We start from the raw sequence: 11167 nt of genomic DNA, 5'->3' as shown, positions 1-11167 counted from the left end.
GTCTGTTTCCCGTCGGATTGTATTTTGTATATGCCACATTTTATACGCTTTGCACGTGCACAATATTACTAATCTTGATATCGCCCTTAGTTCCTGCCAGCCGTTTGTGGCTCGGGTGGTTATACGACCTTCGTCCCTAGCTCATCATCTCGCTCCCCATTTCCTTCTAACCTCCCTCGTTCAGACTGCCACGATTATAGTCACCCTGTGGACCTTCTTCTTCCTTATTCGTATTGCTTCGTATGCACTCCGTGTCGCATCGTCACGACTTCACCCTTCCTATTCCGGCCTGCCTTCGAGTGAGGATCTCAGTCTCTCTCCCTCGCTCGAAGAGTAAACGCCCTGCCAGTCCTCGTGTAATTGGAGCGTTGCCTACCGCGCGTGAGCTTCCATTGTTCCCGCCGTCATGGATGACCGGTACCCATGACGGACCCGACATAACAAGGTTCAGCCTGCAAAGGAAAATGGGTATGCACCCCGTACTAAGCACCACGGTGACAGTTTATAACTCTAGCCACAGATGATGCAAACAAAATGCACTGCGCAACGAGTGACCGAAAGAAACGAGAGGAGAGGAAGGAGTGTGAAATAACGAGGAAGAACATGTCGGAATAAGTACAGAATAGTGCAGAAACCGGGGGGAACAAGAAGCTGCGGGGGCGATAAATCACCTGGAGTACCGAGCAGAGTAGCGACGAGCTCTGTTCGCTTGAGACTCGATCCTGCGAGCGAAGTATGGACGTGCTTATGTAAGTGCGCCGAAGTTGTAACCTAAAAGCGGAAGTGGCGGGGGCAGAAACAATGCGTGGATCGCTCTCAAACGCGGAGCCAAAAACACGCTCGATCGCAGACTCAGAGCAAAACAACTACAAATCACAAGCAGTATATAAGCAGAGCACAGTAGAGATTTGTAGATGGACGGACTTGCCCCGTTACTATCACCTGCGTATTCCCTTCGGTTACGTCGCCGGTAGCTGGCACGAATATCCCTGTTTTTCCTCACCGCTGTTGTCTTCCGGTGGGCCCAGGTAGTATCTAACCTAGTTGCGTCCCTCGCTTACACTGCGCAACCCATCGACCCTCTTCCTCTCCCCCCCTTTCGCGTCCACCTACGCGACCTGTACTCTCCCCCTCCCTCAACACGAACGCCACGCACGTCGGGATAGTTTGACCCCGACGCGACGGTCCAGTAACCTCGGAGGAACGCCACTTGCTCAGTACCCGGGCGCTCACCTCAGACTTTCCTGTACGACAACGTTCAGTTTTTCCTCGCCAGCCACCATGCCTAAGAGCAAGAGCAAGAGCGAGAGCAAGAGCAAGAAAGACTCCGGATCTGAAGCTCCCGCTCGCAAGTCCGACTACCAATACCAGAAGGACTTCGGAGGCTTCAACAACTTCATGCACAGCTACGGCTTGAAGACTTGGGACCACGACGATATCCGGGAGGGGAAGGCTATCATTGAGGCTTTCAGAGAGCAGGACCAGAAAGATCAGTCCAACTGATCTATCTCCTATCAGCTACCTCTGTTTCCTGTCGTATTGTATCTCGTATGTATGTGCCACACCTCATACGCTTCGCCAAACATCGCTAATAACGCCCGTAGTTTTGCAGTTGTTCTCGCTATCACGGATTACCGGTACCCATAATGGACCCCGCATTGTACAAGTCGCTGTCTCAATAAAGTATTCAGAATGTTGAAAAGTATGACATGGACGAGTATCATCTATTCTACAGCCGCTGCCGCGCTTAGAGAGCGCGATGTACGTCGAATTATACAGGCATTTTCTACATCGATAATACTAGTAAATAGTAAACGCTGGGACCCCGAGAACAAGAACAAGCGAAGATCGAGTCGGGTCAGTAGTAGTGTTAGGTGGTGTGTTAGCAGCCCAGAGTAAATGAAAGTCTCGCCCCCAGTCCGTCCGACATTAGTTGAAAATCTCCTTCCGGCTCCCGTCGGGGTTGGTCCTCCTGCGCTCAACGATCATGCACGACACGATGATCTCGTCGAGGAGGGCCTGCGAGGATGTGCTGATGTCCAGCATGCTCACCGGCGCGCTGTTCGCGAACATTTCCAAGGGCTGCGTCGCCGCGGGGCGAAAGCGCGCAATAGGGATCTTGTCCGTATCGGCACCCTCATAACACTGTAATGGGGGCACCGCCGAGTCAATGGGCGATAGAGGGACTTGCTCCGACACAGCTTACCAGAATCTCTGACTCGTTCCGGCAGTCCCAGTGCAGCTTCACGTTGCCGTGTTGCCAGACCCAGCGGTCCTAGAGGAATGCAAGCATCAAGCAACGTTCTTTGGGAGAGAATACAGGGTGCAAACCCCAAGGCGGCTATTGACTTTGCGGAACCTCGTGAAAACCCCCTCAAGCGGACACCACTGTTGGTCCATGAAAAGCATGGGCTTGTCTTTCGAGATGCCCATCCTATCAGCGCAGATTGATCAGAGATGCAGGGACGCGACGAAGCATATGACGTACTCGAACTGCCCGAGAAACACACTGCTGCCCCTGTAGATCCTCGTGGTGAACGATAGCGGCGTGAAAACGTTGGGAACCACCTCGAAGCGGTAGAGCGGCGACAGGTCAGTGGACGCGTCTGGCGGGGCGAGGACCATGGACCCATCTTGAGACATGCGGAATGCGCAGGTATATGGCAGTGGAAAGTGCCGCGGGGTGAGTGTTGGCCGGGGCATGGCGACAGGAGAGACGGTCATCGGAGAAACGGAGTGGGAGGAGGATAGCGGAGGGGATCTAGGGGAGCGGGAGGCCCCAGAGGCCAGCAAAGGGGACCTAGTCTGAACAGAGTAGGGATCGGCTTGAATGCGAGTTGACGAGGGGAGGGATGGTAGGGAGGAGTTCTGTCTAGGCGGCTGGAATATGGATCGTGCGACGGCGGGATCGTCCGTCTCGTCAATTGTGACACCTGTATAATTCGACATGGCCGTCACACGCCCATCGTCGAGAAAGCTTGGGGCTCGCGAGATGCCAGGGCTGGGGGCATAGCTGAGATACTGGCCCTGCGGCTTTCCAAAGGTGTAGGAGGACTCTTCGTCCGAACTGTCCCGCCGGTGGCGGAAGTGGTCGACGGGGAGCACCGCACTGGCATCCGAGAAGCGACGTGGGTAGTTCCCTGCGGATGAAGCGGCTGTCGGACTGTAGAGGGTGTCCTCCACCGATTGCACGGACTCTGGGTATCTATTTCAGAACGAGCCATCAGAGCTGGTAGCATGGATTTGACGAGCGATCGTACACGGCATACGAGGGCGCCATTAGACGCTCTGGAAGGGCTGTACTAGCCATGGGTGGGGGAAGTTGAAACTTGGAGGTGGTCGCGCGAGTGGTAGATATAGAACCGTGGAGGACGAACCTAGAAGCTCTGGCAGGTCAAATGAACTCTCAGGCACACTGTTATACGAGACCAGAGATCTGAACGCCCTTTCCCACTCAAGTGCACGTTCCGCCCCTGGTTGGTCCAAGTGGGTGCACGTTCGTCGCGTGGGCGCTTACCCTTGGCTAGCTCTCAGATCTCAGACATTAACATGTGTTGCAAATCCCAGTAGTTGCATACGAGAATACATGCATCGCACTGCAGTTGAACGCAGGCTGGGTACAGGACAGGAAACACAGAGCTCGACGATGAGGCCGATCTGCGCCCATTTACACACTTGGCAACCGCAGGTCATGCCGCGGCGCTGAACGCCGGCAGGACGCTTTCCACCTTTGCTATCATTTCCTCCCACTCAGCCTCTGGATCTGACAGAGCAGTGATGGCGCCCCCGGCACCGAGAGCCCATTCCACCACCGTCTGCGCCACACCGTCGCCGGGCGCACGTTCTGCGGAGGCGTACTTGAAACAGCTGCGGATCGTGACCGACCAGTCACCGCCGCCACCGACGTCCCAGTAGCCAAAGACACCAGAGTACACGTTCCGCGGCTCCATTTCTAGCGACGCTAGAACTTCCACGCTACGCTTCTTTGGTGCGCCCGTCATGCTCCCTTACAAACATAGACATCAGCGCATGCTTGCGAACCGTTGCCAGGTGAGACTCACCGGGAGGCAGGCTCTGTCGTAAGACATCCCACCCAAGATCGAACCCGTCATCAAGTTCTGTTCCTATGGGAAGCCGTCCCTCCACGACGCTCACAAGCTGCCACACCGTCCCGTACTCTTCCACACCGCAAAATTGCGGCACCACCACGTCGTCCCCAACGACCCCGTGCAGGTCGTGGCGTATCAGGTCTACAATCATGAGGTTTTCAGCCACCTCCTTGATGCTGCCGGCAAGCATTTGTTCTGCGACAGCTCGTGTGATACCTGGTGCCTTACGCACAGTTCCCTTGATCGGTCGTAGTTGGCATACACCCGCGGGTGGCCGCGAAAAGGACAGGAAGCGTTCTGGAGATGAACCCAGAAGCGTTGAAGGGTGAAGCCTGAGATAGGCAGAGTGGGGCGCAGGGTTACGCCTGCGCAATGTCTTGTACAGGTCCCAGGATGTTGAGCGTCCGGGGTCGCCGCCAGCGGTCGCGGACACTGAGATCCGCGTTGGCGCAGTCAGACAGAGTTCGTAAGAGTCACCGGAAGCGAGGTAGTCTTGCGCCCGACGGATACGCTCGATATAGGTGTCTTTGGCGGGGAGGACGACTGTTGGCCGTGTTTGGAACATCTTTCTTCTTTTCCGGCCAGGGCTGTCCTCCGCAGGTACTTGGATAAGTGCCACATGTCGCACGAGCGCAGCGACGGTGGACAGCCATTCCTCGTCATCATGTAACAGAGACTGTATGTAGACCCGTCCAGCCCTTGTGTCCAATACAATGCTCCGCTCCACAAAGACAAGGTTGACGTCCGGATGCTGAGCATGTTCGGCGACCAAGCGCGGATGCAGGGAAGGGCAGAGGGAGTCCACACCGAGCTCGTAGCTCAAGAAGCCGATAAGTCCGCCCCAGAACGGGACATCTTTCTCGCCGCCACCTCGCACTTTCCGAGGCTGCATGAAAGCCGCGAGCCACGTCCAGACATCTTTACCCACATCCTCCAGACGCTCGACGCCGTCTGTTGTGACGCGAACATGAGGCTCGCCAATTCGGTATGTGATCCTGGGGCTCGAGGAGTGAAGACAGCCGATGATCGTGTAGTGGCCTGGCTGTGCGGCCGAGTCGAGCAGAACGAAATCCGAAGATTCTTCTTCAACTCCCAGGACCTCGCACAGTCTAGGGATAGAGACACTTTGACATTCCAGTATGTGGGTCGTGAGGTTACACGTGATGTTCGGAGATGGTGAGCGAGAAGATGGAATGGTATGAATGTGCGGCCAAGGGCGGCCAACCAGGCTTTCGGTAGCTTCACTCCATGGCTGTACCTCCCGACTGTTGATAGTTGACCAAAGTTTCGAGAGCCTCCAGAAGTTGCGGATGACTTCGCCGCCGCCGCCGGAGGTACATACAGACTCGGGATGGTACTGCACAGCCCAGAAAGGTTTGGAGGTGTGTTTAGCGGCCATGAGGACGCGTCCATTCTCTTCGTCATCGTCTGCCCATGCGAGGGCTTCCAGAGGTTCGTCGCCGTTGAGGGAGACGTGCAGAGAATGATACCGGACAGCCTCCACTGGTCCCACGCCCTTGAAGATTTCACTGCCCTCGTGAAGGATGGTGGAAATCTGCCCATGCTTTACGACAGCCAGGCGCTTCAGCGTTCCTCCGAATTCTATGGCGAGGCTTTGCAGCCCAAGACAGACACCGAAGACAGGGAGGATGTGTGCCTCGTCAAGCTTCCAGATGTTCCTAACGATGCCGATATCCTCGTGCCTGTCAGGTGAGCCTGGGCCGGGTCCGACGATGACGGCGGAAAACTGGTCGAGGACCGAACTCAAATCGGAGAAAGGGATAGTGTTGTTCTTGATAATATGGACGATACATCCAGGAATAGAGCGCCGACATAAAGCAGCCAAACTAGTGCGCCGTAAGTCCACCTTTCAACGAAGGAGCATTTGGAGATACCCACTTGTGCGTGAACGAATCATACGAGTCAATCAGCAAGATCCTGGGTGTGTCCGGGATCATAGTGAGCGGGATGTGGAGGTCCAAAGCATCTAGATGTTAAAGAGAGATTAAGAGCAGTTAGCAGTACAAGAGCCAATAAATTAGACCAGTCGAGAGGAGGACAAAGGAAAGCGGGGCTGGAGAACCGTGGTTGTCCGGGAACGGAAGCGTTTCGCCACTCATTTTTCATTTTTCGGCGCTGCTCCGTGACGCCCACCGCTTGCCGCTTGCCACAGTGCCTTCGGGGGCTGGACCGAGTCACGACCGGTGAGCAGTATGACCAATGAGCTGCTATTCCACAGGCTCACAGTTCCAGTGACTCTGCCGTCGTGAGTATCTGGCATGCTCGGCACTTGCCACTCTTGTCGATGAGATCTCATGGCTGCCCATCGCACGACCGGCATGAACGCGAGCGATGAAGAGAACCAGAGATTCTTCCAAAAGGTGGAGGCTCCCCGCCACGAGCGATTCCATGTTCAACTGCGATGTTAACAACATCTTGTAGCTCAAGCCAATATGCGTCCCACTCGTCGCAAAGTCACATCTGGCACCATCTACTATCCCAGAGGTGTCCAGCCTCTTAACGCAACTCATAGAGACATTACGCGATGCAGAACGCCAACGTCGGCAATTCAAGCCGTCTCTCATATCCTATATCTTCTTTCCTATCTCCTCCATTCTCCGGCGTACAACCAACGCTGCTGTCCCGGACCAAGTCCTCGAGAAGCTTTTGACCGTCCTTTCCATCTTGTGCGACCACTGGTGGTGGGACATGGACGTGCCGACGTGGGAACAGATCTTCATGCTCTGTAGTGCTATCACTGGTGGGCTGGACGGGAAGGGGAAGGGGAAACGAAGAGCCGACGAAGCTATTGAAGCTGCCGCCCAATGCTTGTGGACATTGCTGCGTGAGAGACCTCCGGACGAAGACCCTGCTGGACCCAGCTCACGCGCCAACGACATATTTACGACGTTCCGAAGTCACAGTCAAACGCGCCCCTTCATCCCCATTCTCGGTCAGACCGTGAACTCGCTGCTTGATGCGTCGCGTTCCCAGCACGCGCCACTCCAGCGCACCTCCCTGAAGGTCATTCGCCTCATCATCGAATGCTATCTTCCGGATGATTTCATCCCTTCCATACTTCCCGGAGTCGTCAGCAGCATGTGCAAGATTGCCCTGGCCACTGGTATCTCGAAGCGATGGGCAAACGGAGAGACCGTTGCACTTGCTCTGGATGTAATTCGAGCTGTCACCATTCGTGCCATTGGGGACGAAATCTGCGTTGCAGAGGGAGCAGTGCGGGGCCCAACTACCTTAGAAAATTTGACTGAACTGACCTCGGACGCACCCGTAGAAGACCCAAAGCCTACGCCTCCGTATGCGACCCGTCGTACGTCTTCTTGGCTGCGTGGAACTAGCTCACAACTCCATATCGCTCTCAATACCCTGAATCCTCTTGTCACTCACCCTTCCGCTACTGCCCTCCGAACGCTCACCGATTTTGCTTCCGCGATATTGCGAGCGACCATGCTCACACTACCGCAAAGCCAGCCTCTACTGCTATCTTTCCTCCTATTTCTTTCCCTGTCCGACTTCCCAGACGTCTCGAAGCAGGCGACGGCGCATCTACTCGACCTCTGCGGCGACCCTGCGAGATCCGAGCTCCTTCAGACGCTGCTGCATATCGCGAAGGACCACCTCATGCGCTTCCCGCGACTCATCCCGACACAATCAGATATGAAAGTGGAACACAGTGCGGGAATCGTGGAGGCTATCTGTAGTCTGGGAACGACTCGAGATGGTCGCCAGGGCCTTCGCACTGTAGCTTTGGAAGTGAGCAAGCTACTTGGGCCGAACGGGGGAATAGAACGTTGGGGCTGGAGCCTGCTGTCGGTCCTGGATTTAACAGTACCTTCAATCACCGCGACGTCGACATCGTCCGCGCAGCTCATGCTGGAGAATGATATTCAAGCCGCACAACTTGTCTCATTCCCGGAGGCCAACCTCCGTCAAGTGGCCTCCCGCTCCGCCCAGCAAGCCTTGGAGCGCATGTTCCGAGCTCTTGGTCGAGCAGCTCAGGAAGACGGACTGTTTGCCGTCGAGTGGTTCTTCGGGGTCGGTCGTGCAAGCGAGGAGGCTGAAGCTGCCGCTGCGCTCTGGTGCGGGACACGGCTGCTAGAGGGCATCGCTGGCGTTTCTCTTGAGATTGGTCAAAGACCGCAGATTGTTCCGAAGCGTAGAAGGCTGGAAAAATTCGCGCGATGGCTCGCCAAAGCTCTTCCGGAGCTTTGGGACGACGAGGGCCGGTCCCTGCCTTCCGACCCAGAGCCCATTCTCAAAACTAAGACTGAAGCCCAGAACGACGAGCCGCTCGTTGAACATATCAAGGGCTTAACCCAGATTCGAGCACCCATGCAAGTCGATTTTTCGAGGCCCAGCACTGCTTCCAAGCGACATGCCTCTTCGCCCGCCCTGTATCGAGCCCTGGCACTACAGTCTCTCGCCATATGTGCCGGGATTCTGCAAACAGGCTTTACTCATCTTTTGCTATACACCCTATATCCCGTCCTCAATGCCCTCGTTTCAGACCACGACTATCTCTCGTCGACTGCGCTGGCGACCTTGCATTACATCTCGTACTGCACATCCTACGCCTCTCCAGCGAACTTGCTACTGTCCAACTTTGATTATGCTTTGGATGCCGTGTCCCGACGACTGAACCGCCGGTGGCTCGACGTAGACGCCACAAGAGTGCTCGTTGTCCTCGTCCGCTTGGTGGGTCGTGAGGTGGTCCAGAAGGCGGGTGACGTCGTTGAGGAGTGCTTCGATCGTTTGGACGAATACCACGGCTACGAGGTCATCGTCGACGGCCTTGTCGCGGTGCTGCTCGAGGTTGTTGTTGTCATTGGGACGGATGAAATCAATCTCCCTGAAGCTTCTAAAACGGCTACACCTGCTAAGACACGATCCCAACTAGATGCGGATAAGTTCTCTGAGCTGTGCGACTGGGTCGTTCACCGCCACGAGAAGCCGGTCAATCCTCCGGACGATTTACCTCCCGACTTTGAGCCTGGCTCATTCCCTCGGGAATCATGGGGCAAGGGGAAGAATGAAGACGCGACTGAAGAGGCTTCCCATACAGCCGAGGATCCCCTGGCTGAGCCACCTCCAACCCCGACTCAAGCGCTGACAAAGCTCATCGTCTCGCGGTCACTCTACTTCCTCACACACGGGTCCGCCATGATCAGGGCCAGGATCCTGAATTTGCTCAGCTCGGCTGTACCAGTTCTGCCGGACTCTGCGTTACTCCAGTCGATACACCACGCCTGGCCGTTCATCCTGAACCGCTTCTCTGACCCAGAGCCATATGTGACACGCGCTGCGGCAGCCCTCGTGGAAGCCCTTGCCACCCACGTCGGCGACTTCATGTACCGAAGAGTCTGGACCGACATTTGGCCGCGGTTTCGGAAGATGCTGTATCAACTCGAACAAGCCGATGTCACCAATGCTCTCGCTCGGCGGGCTCCAGGCGCAGTCGGCACGAGTTCAGCCTATACTCACTCGCACCGTCTCTACACCGCGATTCTCAACACGTTGTCCGCCTCCGTCGCGGGTGTCAAGGCGCAAAACCAGGTGGCATGGGAAGTCATCGTTGCGTGCCGGCGGTTCCTACACGCTGGGGCACACGAGGAGCTGCAGGCTTGTGCGGTCAAGCTTTTCAAGGCACTCTGTCTCGAGCATGAGGACGCTGTTTGGCTTGCATTGTCGGCTACTGCAGGTAGCATCCCCGCATGCGCGTTCCTCTGCGAATCAAGATGGGATATTTCGCGGAATATGCGAATAATAGTGTCCCCCTAGACCTACAAACGTATCTGAAGGCGTGTGGCGAACCAGGTGTCAAATATCTGGTGGTGGTGCGTGTCGACGAAGCATCACGCCCGCTTCCCTGAAGAGCGCGGCCGAGGCGTCGTCTCTGTCTCGGCAATAATCGTATTAGTCACGCAGAAAAAGTTCACAGGGCGACCTACACTTTGTAGCTCAGATTATATACTACCTCCTGCACACCAGCCTGTATAATTTTGATTGTACATGTCAAGCATGGGCATCTAAGGACATAGTTTCAGCAAGGGTGACTGCCATGCCTATGTTGATCGCTTACGTGTTGCAGTATAGCACTGCGCCGCCGTCACCTACTCGCTCCCGGCCTGCTTCGAGGAGCGCATTTTCCTCAGCATGAAGACAAACACATTCGGCTACGGTCTCGCTTGCCATGTTGCACCTGGTGCATCCGCCTTCGTTGCAATTCGTGAGACCTCTCGGCGTCCCATTGTACCTGTAACAGGCGTATGAGTAGCTGTTAAACCCTTGTGCTGGAAGCTGACCCACCCTGAAGCCAGTATACGCTTGTTACGGACAAGGATAGCCCCAACTCTTCGCTTCATGCAATTCGATCTGAGAGACGCGAGAGACGCGAGGCGCATGAAGTAGGTATCCCAGCCCGGTCGAAGGCGTTCCGGATTCGCCAGATCTAGGCTTTCCAGATGCCTGTGAAACTCCTCGAGGTTATCGAAAGAATTGATGACGTATAGGCTGACGAGATGATGCAGAGTTCGGAGTGGTGGACGAGTAGCGGGCTGCGAATATTGCGAGGTGCTGTCGCTCGGTCCATAGAAATGCTCATCGTGCTCTTGTACGAACGTTCGCAGGGACTCAGAGTTTTCGCCGCTCCTCCCTCTGAGAAAGGATGGGACAAGACACTCAGTCTGATGTACATGTGCTGCGTGTAGAGAGTAGATACTCGCCTCATACTTCTGTGATAGCGAATGAGAATCGGGGCGTCCACACTGACGACCATGAAAAACGGCCTGGTTGAGAATTTTTCCAGTAGAGACTGGCTCCTGAGATCCACGGTCACGAAATCGGATCTCCAGTTCTTGGTGACGTAGTCCAGCATTTCCGTATGGCTGGAAAAGGTCAAATGATCCTCAATCGTGCTGCTTTCACTCGGTGGAACGTCTGATATGGCAGGGAATGACGACGCCATGGGCGAATTCATCATGAGGAAGGACGTCGGACGGTAATTGCGCGTATTGGAAGGCGAATCTACCTGCAAAAAGTTC

At 55.4% G+C, this 11167-nt stretch overlaps 5 protein-coding genes across 5 annotated transcripts; 2 read left to right on the top strand and 3 right to left on the bottom strand.

Moving 5' to 3' along the window:
* Positions 1–1281: 1281 nt before the first annotated feature.
* Positions 1282–1647, top strand: PHACADRAFT_190408 (uncharacterized protein; the record flags this gene model as incomplete). Its single annotated transcript, XM_007390626.1, has 2 exons — positions 1282–1493; positions 1605–1647. 2 exons carry the CDS (start codon positions 1282–1284, stop codon positions 1645–1647), a joined length of 255 nt encoding a protein of 84 aa, XP_007390688.1.
* Positions 1648–2440: 793 nt separating this feature from the next.
* Positions 2441–3228, bottom strand: PHACADRAFT_247748 (uncharacterized protein). Its single transcript, XM_007390625.1, has one exon. The coding sequence runs from the start codon at positions 2947–2949 to the stop codon at positions 2452–2454; it is 498 nt and encodes a 165-aa protein (XP_007390687.1). The 5' UTR covers positions 2950–3228; the 3' UTR covers positions 2441–2451.
* A 328-nt stretch (positions 3229–3556) lies between these two features.
* PHACADRAFT_247747 (uncharacterized protein) lies at positions 3557–6144 on the bottom strand. The gene is made up of 3 exons (XM_007390624.1): positions 6009–6144; positions 4062–5956; positions 3557–4006 (listed from the first exon to the last, which is right to left on the bottom strand). Exons 1-3 carry the CDS (start codon positions 6065–6067, stop codon positions 3690–3692), a joined length of 2271 nt encoding a protein of 756 aa, XP_007390686.1. The 5' UTR covers positions 6068–6144; the 3' UTR covers positions 3557–3689.
* A 280-nt stretch (positions 6145–6424) lies between these two features.
* PHACADRAFT_134689 (uncharacterized protein) lies at positions 6425–10169 on the top strand (the record flags this gene model as incomplete). The annotated part of the gene is made up of 2 exons (XM_007390623.1): positions 6425–6490; positions 6552–10169. 2 exons carry the CDS (start codon positions 6425–6427, stop codon positions 9903–9905), a joined length of 3420 nt encoding a protein of 1139 aa, XP_007390685.1. The 3' UTR covers positions 9906–10169.
* A 22-nt stretch (positions 10170–10191) lies between these two features.
* Positions 10192–11091, bottom strand: PHACADRAFT_204417 (uncharacterized protein; the record flags this gene model as incomplete). The annotated part of the gene is made up of 3 exons (XM_007390622.1): positions 10192–10380; positions 10434–10858; positions 10897–11091. 3 exons carry the CDS (start codon positions 11089–11091, stop codon positions 10203–10205), a joined length of 798 nt encoding a protein of 265 aa, XP_007390684.1. The 3' UTR covers positions 10192–10202.
* Between the last annotated feature and the right edge of the window lie 76 nt (positions 11092–11167).

Source organism: Phanerochaete carnosa, assembly GCF_000300595.1.
Source record: "Phanerochaete carnosa HHB-10118-sp unplaced genomic scaffold PHACAscaffold_1, whole genome shotgun sequence".
In the NCBI taxonomy this organism is placed as follows: Eukaryota; Fungi; Basidiomycota; class Agaricomycetes; order Polyporales; family Phanerochaetaceae; genus Phanerochaete; species Phanerochaete carnosa.
Note: the sequence above shows the minus strand (reverse complement) of the source record. Positions and strands in the feature narration are given on the sequence as shown.

Excerpts from the sequence above, each read along its gene's own strand:
- PHACADRAFT_247748 (XM_007390625.1), bottom strand. The coding sequence starts at position 2,949 with ATGTCGAATTATACAGGTGTCACAATTGACGAGACGGACGATCCCGCC.
- PHACADRAFT_247747 (XM_007390624.1), bottom strand. The coding sequence starts at position 6,067 with ATGATCCCGGACACACCCAGGATCTTGCTGATTGACTCGTATGATTCG. Across the intron at positions 5,957-6,008 it reads TATGATTCGTTCACGCACAA|TTTGGCTGCTTTATGTCGGC; the intron begins GTGGGTATCTCC and ends ACGGCGCACTAG. Across the intron at positions 4,007-4,061 it reads ACGACAGAGCCTGCCTCCCG|GGAGCATGACGGGCGCACCA; the intron begins GTGAGTCTCACC and ends TATGTTTGTAAG.